Raw genomic sequence first — 16,077 nt, forward strand, 5'->3', positions numbered from 1 at the left:
CAATGGTAAAAATTTTTATAATAAATGTCTCTAAACTGTGACACAAGAAATACAGTACCTGCTTAAAGGTTATTTTGAAAATGTGCATTTATTCTGAAAAATTAGCCTCATCTGAATGATATTCAAAGTAACTGAATAGGACTGTCTGTCTATCTGTCTGTCTAGAGAGAGAGAGACAATACAGATATCTGGCTCCGGACATTGTGCCATATGTTTTGTCACCAACACTGAAAGCAGGCCAGCAAGTAGGCATTTTATAAACCACTGATGTAAAAATACACTATACCTGAAAGACATCATTAAATACAAAACCAGCAGCCTCAACATTGCTCTGACAAGTCTCTGGGTCTTCAGAGGTCTTCTGCTACAGCACACAGTAAAAGATAATTTTGGAGGGTAATGGATACCATTAGAAAAATTAAATTTTTAATATAAGCTTGTAAATGTAATGTTTAAGAATGGATTATAACTAATATTATTTTATTTTGGTAACAAACCCAAATTTAACCGAAGATGTTCACTTGGGCGAGTGCTCTTCTCATTTATCGTGTGAATATGAGCTCCTTATCTTGATATGGACTGTATTATGAATGAATATATTTACTTAGTAAAAGTGAACAACCATCACAAGTTGTGGCTGCATCTGTCGGAGCCAGGAAATATGTTTGTATGCAGCTTAAGATAGTTTTGCTACTGTGCAAATGCTAAAGTAAAACTTGTGCACAAGCTTAACTTCATTTAGCTATAAATGTCAGGGATAATGGTGACTTGCAACCTTGCTGGAAAAGCTTTGACTTCAGCCTTAATCACAAACCAAGTCTTGTTTTGTTTGTTTTTTTTGAATGGGAAGACAACCGGATAACTTCCTTAGCTATGTTTACATGCACATAATTTCATGATCGGATTGAAATGTATTTTGATTAAAAATCAAAAATCTGTTTATTGGATTTTACCGTTTATATGGGCATACAATAAACTAATCGGATCATAATGTGCATGTATATGCACAGGACAGAGCCATTCTGACATTCACAGTTATCAAACCCCCCCCCCCCCCTCCCCCCACAAAAAACTACAGAAGAAGAGCTTCCGCCTTTGTTGAATAACAAATAATAGTAAACAAAGCAGTAGTGTACGAGTTTGTATTCTGAGCGCCCAGGCCAGTTCAAAATCATAATTTCAATGTTTCAAACAGAAAAGGTTGTATTGGGAGCCCCGACAGTTGTACTGCCCGACGTATTTCCACCACTCAACAAAGCGGATATACATCGGACGCACTTGAGTCAGTTTGCCACATTCGGAATAAACTGATCTTAACAAGTGTTTACATGAATGTGGATCGGATTATCAATCGCTATAAACCCCTCACCCCAATTCAGATTACAATTCCATTCCGATTGATCTTAATCCGACCACTATATTCTGACTGGCTTGTTTGCATGACACATTTTTATTCTGATCCGTCCTTCATTCCGATTATTTTTTCCATGTAAACATAGCTACTCAAAGAAACAGTGAAGATGTTTGCTAGCCATGATTCTACTGCCAGAGAGGACCCAGTGCAGATTGTTTTAATACAGCAGATCATTTGCAGCTATAAAACATGTTTGTACATACTAATGACCGCAGCTGTTACACTGTACCCATAGATTTATTTGCTGTTGATCAATGTGAGCTTTCAGATTAAAAAAAAAAGTATTGTTTTGTGTATTATCCTTATCTAAATACAGCTACCTGTTATGAAATTAATTTGCTCAATGAGTTACCCTCAATGGTCAAATGATTATAGTTTGATCAATCAGAATGAAGGGAAGGCCAGATATCACTGCACAAAATTACGTAACATTATTAGTTTAAATTTGCTGCAATAATTTCAATGGGACAATGCTGTTGTGTTGCTCCACATGTGCTGTAATTAAATGGCTATACACGAGCAAGATCTGTTAATCCATGTTTCATCCATCTGTAGGCCATATCGTTGATTTGATAAACTCTTCACAGGAGAAGATAGTCGTGGAGACTCAGTTAAAGTCATTATGAGTTCAAATTTCCCTTTTCCTGTTTCTTCTCAGGTCGGGATGTTTGCTGACAGGAACGGTGAAAAGAAAAAGTCAAATGCAAATTTCAAGGCTCTAATTGTGGCACGCCTGAAGTCTCTCTCGATCTTCACCTGCCTGCCTCCAGTCATTCGTGAAGAAGCACAGTCGAGGCAGTGGATAGCCTTGAGCTCAAAGGCCGGAGCCTTTGCTCCTAATCGACCATCCAGCTTAGTACTGAACTCCACTATGTTACCAGGTCTCAGATTGAGAAGAACCTGTCTAAACTCATTGCTGGCCACTAGGATTATATCTCTGGCTGCGTCCTCTGCTCCCGAACTTCCATCCTGGATGATTCCCACTGTCACCTCAAATCGGTAGCTGTCAAAACGCTTGACATGGCAGGAGTGTTTGGCCAAAGCTTTAATTTGGCACAACTCCTCCTCTTCTTGCATTCGAAGCAGGGTGGCTAGAGAAACCGGCGACGAAGAACTGTTTGCTATTTCTGCCACTGTTGGGTCTGCCAGTGTTGAATTCTTTGGCTCACACTTGGGATACGTTTCACCATACAAACAGCGCATCCAGTCCCCAATAAACACCGGCTGCATATTTATGACAGACTGCGCTCCATTCTCTGTTTCAGCAATGCGGGCATGCCTGAAGCGTCCGGTCCAGGTGACTCTGTGCCCTTGCAGGTGGCTGCAGAAGATCTGCGTCTGGGCCATGCCTTTGCTTTCCCATGCTGGAGGCCCACAGACCTGGCTGTACTGGTTCCATGTCAGGGTGGAGTTGTACACCTTCTGTCCCTCAGTGTGGTACACATAAACCGAGAACAGCAGGATCACCATGGAAATGCAGAGTAAGATGAATTTGACTGGACCCCAGTGCATGAATGAACGGAAAACATCCAAAATAGACATGCTGAACCGCGTCCAGAGCCGCAAAGTGACAGGGATTGCGCATATCACAAGGGTCACAATCATCTTAGTCAACTCTAACTCTATGAACCACTTGATGATCTGGATAAAGAGCATGGCGGCAAGACCAAACACCAGAGCAGGGAGTGCAAACAGGAAGAGGAAGTATGCCACGCAGGTGCGTATTAATCCCACGACAGAGGAATTTTGGAGGAGGACCACTGAAAACTCACACCACATGAAGCACACAAGGTACGGAATCAGAAAGCAGTAGGTCCCCCGAAATCCACGGGTTCTGGCCATGCTAAAGGGGGGAGAAAGGAAGAAAAATTCAAACAATTGGCTATTGTGAATGTAGCACTGCAGGTTTGTTTCACAAATGTTCAGTTTGTTCAGACTAACCTGAAAAACAGGTAGAACAGGTAGACATACAGAAGGCAGGGGATGCTGAGCTTCAGCACCACAGATTCCCCAAGTGGCACTGTGGTAAATGTGTGTCCCAGAAAGCGAAGTGCCGTCATGTTTTCTGGTAGTAGTTGCGTCAGGCCACACAGATTTGAGGCTACCTAAAACGAATGCACAACATTTTATTGCTAAAATAAAAGCACTAAATATTTCAATTTTATGTTTTGCTTCAGAGTCTCGGTTGGATTTACATCTGGACTTGGGCTGGGCCATTTTAACAGATAAAAATGCTGTGACTGAAACATTGCATTGTAAAGCTAGCTCTAAGTTCAGGGTTGTTGTTCTGCTGAGAGGTGAATCACTACTCTATTAAGCCTCTTGCAGACTCAAAAAGATTTTCTTCATGGATTGACCACTATTTATCTGATTTCATCTCTCCCTCTGACCAGCTTTCCTGTCCCTGCTGAAGAAAAGCACCTCTACAACATAATGGTGCTACCACTATGTTCCAGCATGCATGAGGATGATGTATTTAGTGTGAAAATCCTACCACGCTAAATAGGGTTTACTGTGTTGGGTCAAATTTGGTCTCATTCGACCAGAGAGCTTCCTTCCTACAAATTCTAAACTGGACTGATTGTGGCTTTGGACAAAAGTTTTATTCTCAACACTTTTCTACGAGGGCCAGATTTTTTTAAATAATAATTTTCTTTTAGTTTAGGCTGTAATGTCTTGTCAGGTTTGTAGCCATTTACCACTCTTTCTATTTTTCTGATAATGGATTGAACAGAACTCTGAGATCTACATTTATCCCTTACATCTAGTATTTTCCTTGGTCTTCATGATGCTGTTTTATTTAATTTACTTTTTACCGGTATTCTCTTATAACCTTGAAACTTTGCGTTTATGACATAAAACAGAAGTGAAATACAGTGCAGTTGGTTCTACTATTATGAAATGTGAAATGATTGAGGCAGGATGGAAAGAGTGCAGTGCTATTTTTTAGCCAGTGGCTCATTAACCAAATAACTTCAAAACTTAAAAATGAAAACAAGGTCTCTCTTATAAATATGTAAAAGTAATCCAATTACTAAAAAACAAGCAACTGCCTTTTTCCAGCTCAAATAGCCGTTCTACAAGTTTACCTGTGTTAAGAAAAATTACACATGATTGTTTCTTAACATATTAATAAGTATTTATCTGAAAATAACATAATTTCTCACTCCCAGCATGCATACAGAAAGACTCACTCCCCATCAACAGACTCACTTGCATGTCAAATGATTATTTTAAAGAAATTGAACAGAAGTAATCGGTTGGTGCTGTATTTCTGAACTTCGCAGCAGCTTTTTGTTTTACAATTGATTATCATTTAGTACTAAAAAATACTATTCGGCCATGGCTTTAAGCAATCTGCACTTAATTGGTTTTATAGCTATCTACCAAATAGGACACAAACAGTGTTCTTTAATGGCTATGAAACCAGAATTACAACATGTGGAGTACCTCAAGGTAGATGTCTTGGTTTTCTATTATCTATATGTATGTATTATCTCATGTATGTATGTATATACATATATATATATATATATTATCTATATATATATAATATATAGATATATGTACTATATGGTATATATATATATATATGTATATATGTATATATATATATATATCATATATATCCTGTGTTTATGTATATATATATCTATGTCTATATATATATATATATATATGTATATAATATGTATATATATATACATACATATATATATATATATGTATATATATATATATATATATATATATATATATGAGGGGAAGTGTAAATGAAGGGAAGTGTAAATGTTTTTTTTCTATATTGTAATATAGAAAGAAGGGATCTTGATAAATAAAATAAAATAAAAACAGAAATCAAATCGTGGAGGATCAATCTAAATGTTAGATTACTCCTTTGAAGGTCACCACATAGGCATCAAACACATTACAGTTAATCTGAAAAATATGATTTTAATTCCTCGTGTGGGATACCTCTATGAACATGGCCTGGCGTGCATATGTTGTTGCGGCTGGGCTCAGGCTGTAGTAGCTGAGAGCTGTGAAGAAGACGGCCACAGTGGAGAGTTCGGAACAGGGGATCCATTTCTTGTTAGCGACAGGGAAGGAGAAAATGACGAAGAAAACGGAAAAAATAAAATAAAGGTATTGTTCCAGGTTGTTCCAACCAAAGTTGGTCTCTGCCTGCTCCACGTCAAGACCCGGTTCAAAACGAGTCAACAGAGATGTCAGAGCTCTGAAGTTCTCCCACGTCTGAAAAAGAAGGAGCAAGGGTTGTTCAGTCGTTTCATTTAACAAAAGACATACACCACTACAAAAGAGGAAAGATTACCTTGCTGCTCTGGAAAATTCTTAGAGTGCAGATAATCATGGAGATGAAGGCGAGGTAAAAAACAAGCAGGGGTATAACAAATGCAAACAGATCGACAGTCAGGTTGCTGATGATAAAGAAGAATATGAGCGCGTTGACATGTTGGGTGGGGATGAGCGTGCTCAACCACTGGACGCCTGCCCTTGATGCCCAGTCGAAGAGGTGCTCCTTCATCTCAATAACTGCGTGGAGCGGGTACTGCAGCATCTGAGGTGGATGGGCAGAATGGGAGACGGGAGGTATCATGTAAAAAACCAAAAAGTGTCTGAAAATAAAAATGATTGAAGCAAAACAACCCTTTACACATTCTCTCAGTCATAATACCATCAAGTGTGACTTCATGGCATTGGTCTGGTTTGCGTCTGGCATCATCCCACCAAAGCTCCAAGAATGCTTCCGTCCCTTCTTAGGGTCTTTCGGTACGACCTCTGACTTGTCCTTTGACACATAATCAAACTGTCATCATCACACAAATACAACCTATAAAAGCATTTAGTAGGTTAAACAAGAGCTTTACCTTCACTCCTCCGTCCTGCAGTGCAGCACTTTTAGTTTTCGACGCGGCCTGGCTGCCATTTTGAGGCACAGTAGGAACAATACCTTGTGCAAACTTTTTCGTCATCTCAACAAAGTCATCCAGGTCCACCAGCTGTTTGGCTGTGAAGTCCATAAGAGGCAGTCATCAGAAAGATACGCTGTACATTACAGCTTTCCCCAACCTTTTTTTTTATGTGTATACCTACAGTCATTGCTGACCATGCTCTCCAATACTTTCTGGGTCTGGCCTGAAGTTGGGACAGGGATTCTGCTTGCTTGGCCCCCTGCTGGTGAGAAATACCCACAACAGCGGTGAACGGAAGTCTGCATGCAGTGGGATACTCGCCGGCGGCTGCAAACACTGAAGTAACTAAAACGTGTTTTGCATGAATCAGCAGTCTGAGAAGCATGCAGCACACCAGATACAATTGCTGTCACTCTACAAAACAGCCTCTAGCTGTATCTGTCACCTACCCGGCACTGTGTTGACCTGGCTGACATTTTGCAGCAGCTCAGAGACAGCCACCTTCTTCTTCCTGTCTGGATTAAGCTTCCAGTACATCATCATGGCTGCTTTGCGTACCGCCAGCTCAAACTTGCCTTCTTTTGACAACTTGCGCACATCAGCCTCATTTTCTAGAGTTATCCCTGGGGAAAGGCGGCAGAGTTGCAGAAGTGCTCACACAGGGAGAAGAAAACCCAAAGATTTATGAGGTGAGTTTGGCAAGTCTAACCTTTTTTCTGGATCCAACAGCGCTGAAGAAGTCTCGCAGCAGACTTTCTTCCCTGTTTTGCTGCTTTGATTAACCAGTTAACTGCCAGACGGTTGTTAAGGTCTGAGTCTTTCTCTTTAGCAAGGATCAAGAAGTGCTGAGCCAACTGAAAGGTAAAGGGGGAAGGGTTTACTTTTATTCAAGAAGGTACAGTTGTAGAGAAAATGTACAGTTTGTTGCTTCACAGAGGAAGCTAGATTATTAAGAAGTACAGACAAGGATGGCTTTACATTTCTAAGACTGTGTGTTATACAAATATATTTGTCACTTTCTTCAGTTGTATTTGTAATTATGACCCTCAATAACATCATGTCTACATATTTACTGATGACGCTGTGGTTACATTGCAAAGGCATTCCTCTGACAACTCAAAAGGCAGGACTATCAGATTTTGCATCTCTCAAACCTCACTGTAACAACATCTTCACAAACCGATTATCCTTAGGGAACAACTTTTAGGCTTTTTTAAAGCAAAATATCAAGAGGCTACGTCTTATGTTTTGTTAAACTTGTACTGAGCTGTGAAGAGTTGATTCAATTTTGATTCACTATTGAATGGAAAACATTAAGGATTATGTCTGATGATGGGAGGAAAACATTTAGTTTCAAACATACACGTTCATTTTGTAGTGAAAGCGAAAGAGAATGCAGTGCCGTGAAAAGTTTTCTGACCAAAAATAAAAAAAGTACATATTTTTGAAAAACCCTAAAAACTCACCATTGCCCGCTCTTTGTAGGGATTGCTTTCTCACCCAGTCTGCTGCTTCTTCTTTTGCCTCATCCATCACACTAATCCTCTATGCATCCTCCTTCACTACATACATGACCCTTGTCAAACCAGATCAATTTTGTTCTCTTTGAATAAAACTTTTAACCTCCTGAATTCCGCAACCTCTAGATCTACTTGCTGTTTTTAAGTTAAGTAATGTCAAAATCCATATATAATGGTAGATATCTTCTTCCTATCACAAATCCCCCCTGACGCTTATCGTGATCTATTGTACTTTACCCACGCTCTCTTCTTCCTCTCCCCGATGCTAAATGTGCTGCTTAGAATGATTTAACACAGGTATTTAAATGTATACTCTTTCAATAACGCTAATTGTTTCTGCTCCCTCAAAATCAAATACATGCATTCTGCTTTTTAAAAATATAACTAAAATGCTATGAGACACATTAGATTTGTTACAGTTTTCAGTCACATTTACTGTTTTTTTTTTAAATTAAGACAATCTCTTAATACAATTCATTACAAGTATTTTTTAAGACCAAAATAGCCCAGATTTTTGCCTACAGACAAGGAAACCAAAATGTTGTTTTTACAGCATTGCAAATAGAAATTAAGACAATTACTTACATTTCCTGAACTCCTGTAGATAACTCTGTTTAATGCACTCTCCATGATGATTAGTGCCCATGCTAAAGATGTGGGTTTTTTTTTTGGCTGCAGCATTATCTTACGGTGAACATTTTAGAATATACTTTTTTTAAGAAGGGCCTATTTGTCAGGTCATATCTCACATATTTATTCATCAGGGGAAAATTGGGATTGGAACAAAAGCAAAATTCTCAGATACATTTAGTTAGTGTCAGTAACTGCGGACCAAGTAATTTTTCTGCCTGACATTGTGCTGTTAAAATAAATGACACATTTATTTTGAGGCTTTTAATGCATCCTTACCAGAGATGTCGATATGTGTGGAGGGTGCTATAGAAGTAGAACTGTGACAATTTCCAGTGTTGTTTCCACTTAGCCAATGTCAGTACCACGTAAAGAAATGACTACAAAACCCAGAATCCTGCTGTCCCATTGCTGTGTGTGTTTCTGTCTTGGTTAACTAACAGGGACAGCTGACCCCTCCAGAACATATCAAGTGACTGTTTTCTAATCTTAACCATCTTCACATAACTTTCTTCTCACACAGTTATTATCAAATGTGTCCACTGCCTTTAAAGGAGTTCTGAAGCAGATAAATAATCATTTCACACAGTCAGAGTGTTACCAGAACTTACAGTTTATAAATGTACAAAAAAACAACAACACATTTCACAAAGTAACAAACACAGATGTCTATGTTTTAAACATTTATGTCATGCTTTGTGATACATGAGAATCCAATCTCATTTGATTGTGCATGCATACCAGAACCAGCAGCTGCATGTACAGATGTGTCTGCACGGATACTTAATCACAGACACACCCATACATAATCTGCAGCCATTCATTACGTTTGCGACTCATGACTGAAGATTTTTGATAATTTGTGTAAACTCAAACTATTCTGCAAAACAGATTTTCATTTTCCTAATGATTTATCTGCAGGGCAAAGTGTTACATAGTAGACTGGAATCAGCGGATCCACTTGCGAGTGGCAGAAAATAGAAGCATGCCAAGACTGAGTCATTTAGCTGCACCGGCAACAATGCCACAGTGTGTGTGTGTGAGAGTGTGAGGGGTATGTCTAGCTGTAGTTGTGTGGACCCACTCTTGACTAACAACAAACTGTGTGGACTTTTTAACGTTGTGACGTGCGTTAGCGTGTGTTGTATGTGTGTGTGCTCCCATTTAAGCTTTAGAGTGAGAACCATTTTTCCGTTTTCACCATCAAAACACGGAGCATTTGCACCAAAGCGAGGGCATTTTGGTGGTCCTCACTTTGTATTTTGCAAATGGTAAGGTTTAGGAATGAGGCATGAATTGAGTTTAGGTTAAGGTCATAGTGTGCACGGGTAATGGTTAGGTTTAGGGTTATGGTCAGGGTTGGCGCATAGAAAGGGTTGAAAATGACTGGAAGCTGTTGGGAGCCAACACATGGTGCTCACTACATATAGCTAGATGAGAATGTGTGTGTGCGTGTGTGTGTGTGTGTGTGCGTGTGTGTGTGTGGTCACCTTGGTCTGAGCTCTGGCATCCCCCGTGTTGGCCTTCTCCTCCATCTGCTCCACACTCAGGTCTTCTTCTGGTTCTTCTGGACAAGGTTAGCAAACATCACAATCAATTCAAGGCAACTTTATGGATCAGTAGATACATAGAGTCTCGTGACAGCGCTACTAAGTATGGATTATACTAGAGTCGCATTTAAGTGACAATCAAATCCTGTCTAATACACATCTTGTAATACAAGATTTAAAAAAAAAAGCTGAAAGGTGGAGTAGATATGAAACTGTGAAACTTTAAACACGTCTGCCTGCCTGAGAAACTATATCGTGACAAAATGTAGGAACTCAAGCAGACAGCTACAATGTCCCATCACTACTTGTTGATATTATGAACCGGTCCGGTGTCTGCAGTGTGCTTCATCACAAAGGTTCTCTTCATGTCAAAAGTCAAAGATTCTTATGCATAAAGCCCATAATTAACTATGAGGGTCTGCATTTATTAGGTGTGAGCATGAGTGTGCATTTGTGCACTTGTGTGTTTGTGCAGCCTTGTAATGGACTGTCTCGTGAGTTACCTGCTCATGTCCCACAGACTGACAGAGAAGGTATCACAATGTGAGGATTAAGTGGGTGAAGAAAATAAATGGATGGATGAGAGCTGAACTGAAAGCCACAGAAGAGCAAAGAGGTCAGCACTTTCATGTTGATGGATTCAAATAAAAAGCAATGAAAAATATTTTTAGTCTGGTATTTCCATAAGTCTCAATATTTAATCAAACTAAATTAAATCTTAGCTGTTTATTATTGTATTTAACACAATCTGTTTATGATTTTTTTAAAGTTGTATTCCACTGCATTTTCATGTTGATCCTAATGCCTTACATTAGTTATCCTTGAATCTAGTTTTTATGACTATGTTAAATGCTATTATAAATTAAATAGAATATATTGTTATTATTTGATTATTGGTTATGTTTTTTGTTTGTTTGTTGTTTTGTTTGCTCTGTACCACATTTAATTGTATGAAAGGCACTCTATAAATCAAAATTCATTGATAGATTAAGTGACTGATGGCTTGTTCTGTAGATATTTGCTCATGCATAAATTTACTTCACAGATTTAGAACTGCAATGTGTGCAATGGAAAGCTCTTAAGTGAGACCACAAGGGTGTTTTTAAATAACATTGCCTTTGATAATCAAATTAATCAGTGATCTAGTCTAAACTAGTAGAAATATGAAGTTATTCTGGTAAGTCTGTAAGCATGGAAATGGATAAGGATTGTGAATTGTAGAGCTGTCTGAATTCAATCTTTATATTTAGGACAGAAACATAATCATAAAGGAGTTTTTCCATAGCAAAATCTGTACAATGTTGATTTGGAAATGTTTTAACATTGGCCAAATGTTAAGGTAATATCAATAACAGCATTATATTGTGTAAATATTGACAAAAAAAAAAAACATTTTAACTTAGATTATTGCTCTTTAGCTAAATATTTATTTAATTAAATAGTTTAGCCTAAATCGTTTCTTTTTGATCTAAAGAAAGAACCAAACATAGCAGAGCGGATTCTTGATGATGTCCCGTTATGGGAATTGTTTATCATCCACCCATAAACTGGATTAACAAACAGCTTTGTTTGTTAATGTATCTCTAACTCAATTGTATTGGATTCTCACCATCTTCTTCATCATTTGCATCCTCTTCCTCTGCTTTTCGGAGTCTCTCCTGTATTATCACCCGCTTGGCCACAGAGGCAAAGCTGCGTTTAGTGGAAGTAGCTTCAGAAGGAGAAGGGATGGAATCCGTCAGAGCGTTGGGACTCAAGCGAGATGATATAAGAGAGGCAGATCCGGGCTTTGAAGAAGATGACATGTTGGATGTTTCAGATGGCATGTTGGATGTTTCAGAGGCAGAAATGTTGGAAGAAGCAGGTTGAGCTTTATCAGCTATTTCACCAGAGGAGGGTTTTGAGGACACAGATGAAGCAACAGAGACTGACTTTGATTTATCCAAATGAGCAGGTTTCGTGGATGATGAAGAAAAGTCTGACAATTGTTTTGGATTTGACGGAGATGTTGATTGGTCAGGCTGAGAAGGTTCAGCAGGGTTATCAGAAACAGGGGTAGAAGGAATCTGTCTGGGTGCCGGTGGAGAGGGTCCCCTCAGGACAGGGCATGAACCCGTAGCGTTGACAGAGGAGGGCGCAGATGATGAATCTTTCTCCATTTTTCCTGACATATTAATGAAAAAACAATGTGAGAAGGTTTTAAGGTATAATGAAATACATTTTTTGTTTCAAACAGAGGAGAAGTGTCATAAAATAGCAGGAATGATTATTTTATTCTTATTTTTGATCAACCTTTTATTGAAAATTAGAGGGATTTCTCGATGGCGGAGCTATTTTATCCACATTTTTGGTTATATCTAACATTAACAAATGGGAAAAGAATTTTTATAACAACATTTAAGCAGGAGCAAACACCTGTCTTTGTGTCACTAATCTATCTGTGTTTTACTTAGTGAATTGAGTTTCTGAAATCAATGAACTTTTCAATAGTATTAATTATACAACAATATAATTTTTCAAAGCCATTTTTTAAATGTTGTAGTTTGGTTATACCATACAAATGAACACAATGCTGTGAAAACCGCTCTCAAAATGCAATAAAGAGCCCTTACTCACCAACTAAATGGGCACAAACAGCACTCCTGGATTCGTATGTTTCATTCCATGCTTAGTCCTTACAAGAAGGATCCCGGTAATAAGACACTCACAGGCTGCTGTCAGACTGGTCTATAAACAACAGCACAACTTTATGACCAGCCCACTCCCAAAATAGGATCTCCGATATTAGAAGGAGCAGTGAGCGGCAATCAAAACATTAACTCATTTGAATAGTTATAAGCTTTGTGAACCTGTTTTGTGAATTATGTAATCATTTGGCGCAATCTCATAAAATATTTTAATTTCCGAGTCCCACAGACGTAGGAAATTCCCTTCATTCAAAAAGGGTAAAACATAAAACAACTGGACTTCTATTCTGAAGCTGAAGACGTTTGGCTTTCCACCCAGGAAGCTTTCTCAATTCAAAATGTCTGGAGTAGTGTGGAGTTCCAAGCTTTACAGACCTGCAGGCGAGGCCTCATTAGAGCTTCAGCTTCCGAATAGAAGTCCAGTTGTTTTGTTTTTTAACCTTTTTTGGAATTGTTGAACTGTTAAATAATCTAACTCTTTTGCCATGAAAGGCAAAATCCTGAAAAAAAGTCTAAACATCATATGTCGCATCGAAGCAGAAACCTTCAACAGTTACTAGGGAATAAAAGCATTATAGGACTTCATCTGGTTGTTCACAATAGAACATGATAGTCTAATTTTGAACAAAAACAAAGTGATGTGAGGACAGATATATTCATCCATGGCCACACTACAACAATGTCAGTAACCTATAAGCATCTTTATTTGTTACGGTTGGTGCGCATTTATGAAACAGGTTATTTTGCAATTTATGTTTATTAAGGTTTGCATTATGCTTTAGTTCTATTTGCAATGCTGCAGTTTTAGTTAACTTGTATATTCTGACTATCCTTATTTCTCAACTTTGGTGTTTTTGTTACTAATTTCTCTTTGTTTTATTAAAACTCCAGGAACTTGGCTTAACGCAAAGAGTGGCCAGGGTTTAGCTGACCTAAATTCAGGGAGGGAGGCTAACTGGACAACATCATCAGCTCCTTATGAACAAGGGGAAACTCATTGCTCAGTGTTTCTAATCTGTTGTTCAAGATCTGTGTTTTAAGTTACGTACAGTCATATTAGTACAGTAATACTACAGTCTTAAATGTTGTGTTTTAGACAGATGGATACATGTTTCAATTAGCTGTGAACAGAAAATCATCACAATTAGCAGGAATAAATGCTACCACATCAATGGGCCTTTAATTTTTCCTTTAATTTATTGAATGTAGGTATTTCTTGTACTTAGATTGTATGACCAGTCAATTGGTTTGCTAAGTTCAGTTTTCTTAGTTTGACATTTCGTGAGTTCAACAGTTCATTTTTGTATCCATTATTTTTGTGCTTTTCAGACACTGAGGAGGAGAGGTAAATGATTATTCTCTGGGAGGAAAAACAAGACCTTACTGGTGAGAGTGAATGAGGAAGTTCTGGAGGTGAACAAATCCACAGAGTCTAAGATTGACAGGAAATGGTGTTTGGTGGCTCAGTAATGAAAACGAAATTTCGTTCTGTATGCACTCTGTGCATACAAAATGACAATAAAGAAAGTCTAAGTAAGTCTAAGTCTAAGTCGAATGCATCTTTGCAACGTCTCTGTCTGTTTCTTTCCAGAAGAAGGTGTGTAATGGAGTAAATGGTGGCGGATGGACTGGCATGAAATAAGTATCTCTGCGGTGAGATCAGGATCTCTGCTGGACAATCCGAGGAACAGTGAGAAGATGAAAAGCAGTGATATCAGAAGGATTCATCTTTTGGACCCAAGGTGTAAGGAGGCAGAGCACCCAGAGCGTGGGAACTTAGATATGAGCATAAAACTGGTTCCTGGAGGAAGGGACGACAAACTTTGATTCAAGTAGGACCAGAAAGACGAGATAAAGCTGAGAAAAGTAGGTCCTAATACCACAATGAGAGAGCTAATGATCTGGCATCTGCCTGACGGGGTTGTTCCTCTTTCTGCGCCTCCTGATTGGTTCTGATGAGCTGCAGCTGTGGGGACAGTCACACTCTGGATAGAAGAGGTGGTAGAGACACACTCCAAACTGCACACAGCTCAGTGAATATGACACAGAATGGGGAGAATAAGAATTTAAGTAACTTGTAATGTGGAATTGTTGTTGATATCAGACACCTTATCTAAGTATTTCAGATAGTGCTGATCTATTGGGATCTTCATGCATAACCATGTTTTAAGTTTACAAAGAATTGACCAAAAAAAAAAAAAAAAGAGCGAAAATATCTAGTTAGCAGCATTGTATGAAGGTGTCGGTTTGTGGCCTTTTGAGGCTGGAGTTTCAGCAGGAATGATTACGAAGCGCAAGCATGTGGAAGCATGTGGAAGCAGTAATACATTTATTTGTTGGTAGCAGCATTCAATCTTACAACCTAGAACCAACCTCGTTCAAAGACACAATCACTGCCTTAAATACTCTCAGCTGATTAAGGACTAAACCATTCTGCACCAGACAATTTACTACTAATTTTACCTATAAAATACAGTATTTATATAATACAAATACATATATACACATTCTCACCTATTTTTATAAATATTTTATCTTTTAAACCCACACCTAAAAACCCCTTAAAACAAATGCAAAAGTTCCCCCTGCTTTTCCCATGGTCTCTCCCGGAACCTATAGATGGTGTCTGGACTCCCAGGAAAGCATTTGTCCAAACACTCTGGAGAGGACATAGGAAACAGGTAAGTCACCAAATCCTAACACTTTGTTTATTCTCACACTTCTCACAGATTCTACACCACCATTTGCTTAAATTTCTGGACAGTAGACCGTCCGTCCGTCCGTCCGTCCGTCGTCTTCCGCTTATCCGGGGTCGGGTCGCGGGGGTAGCAGCTTCAGTAGGGAGGCCCAGACGTCCCTCTCCCCGGCCACTTGGGCCAGCTCCTCAGGAGGAACCCCAAGGCGTTCCCAGGCCAGCCGGGAGACATAGTCCCTCCAGCGTGTCCTGGGTCTTCCCCTGGGCCTCCTCCCGGTGGGACGTGCCCGATACACCTCACCAGGGAGGCGTCCAGGAGGCATCCTTTGGCTTGAGGTCCCAGAGTTTCGTACAGAAATGCTTTGGTCTGCCTTGAAGTCACTGTGAACTGTAAACGATCTATTTTACGTTTTTTATTTGCAGAACCTCCCTTAGAGATAGGGTGAGGAGCTCAGTCATCCGGGGAGGACTCAGAGTAGAGCCGCTGCTCCTCCACGTCGAGAGGAGCCAGTTGAGGTGGCTCGGGCATCTGGTCAGGATGCCTCCTGGACGCACGTCGTCGACAGTAGACCTTAGTTCCAAATAACAATTCTTCTTTCCACAGACATCCACCCCATTTCCTAATGAGGAGCAGCTGTGCAGAGCCT

The 16,077-nt window shown here is 39.3% G+C and overlaps 1 protein-coding gene and 1 long non-coding RNA gene across 5 annotated transcripts; one reads left to right on the forward strand and one right to left on the reverse strand.

Annotated features, from left to right (window-relative positions):
- Positions 1–69: 69 nt before the first annotated feature.
- wfs1a (Wolfram syndrome 1a (wolframin)) lies at positions 70–12,785 on the reverse strand. Of its 4 annotated transcripts, none has more exons than XM_036136885.1 (12): positions 12,665–12,785; positions 11,658–12,212; positions 9,989–10,062; positions 7,058–7,202; positions 6,798–6,971; positions 6,530–6,607; positions 6,304–6,443; positions 6,111–6,224; positions 5,748–5,993; positions 5,390–5,668; positions 3,356–3,519; positions 70–3,257 (listed from the first exon to the last, which is right to left on the reverse strand). In XM_036136885.1, the coding sequence occupies exons 2-12, from the start codon at positions 12,205–12,207 to the stop codon at positions 2,069–2,071; spliced, it is 3,153 nt and encodes a 1,050-aa protein (XP_035992778.1). In that variant the 5' UTR covers positions 12,208–12,212; positions 12,665–12,785; the 3' UTR covers positions 70–2,068. The 4 variants fall into 4 exon arrangements, with proteins under 4 accessions (XP_035992778.1, XP_035992777.1, XP_012720893.2 ...); XM_036136884.1 differs by having other exon boundaries at positions 6,530–6,610; positions 12,665–12,782; XM_012865439.3 differs by having other exon boundaries at positions 9,989–10,065; positions 12,665–12,781.
- LOC118563118 lies at positions 6,955–14,939 on the forward strand. The gene is made up of 2 exons (XR_004931030.1): positions 6,955–7,037; positions 13,627–14,939. It is a non-coding gene; the product is annotated as an uncharacterized LOC118563118 (long non-coding RNA).
- Positions 14,940–16,077: the final 1,138 nt, after the last annotated feature.

The sequence above is a fragment of the Fundulus heteroclitus genome, chromosome 5 (assembly GCF_011125445.2).
Source record: "Fundulus heteroclitus isolate FHET01 chromosome 5, MU-UCD_Fhet_4.1, whole genome shotgun sequence".
Taxonomy (NCBI): Eukaryota; Metazoa; Chordata; class Actinopteri; order Cyprinodontiformes; family Fundulidae; genus Fundulus; species Fundulus heteroclitus.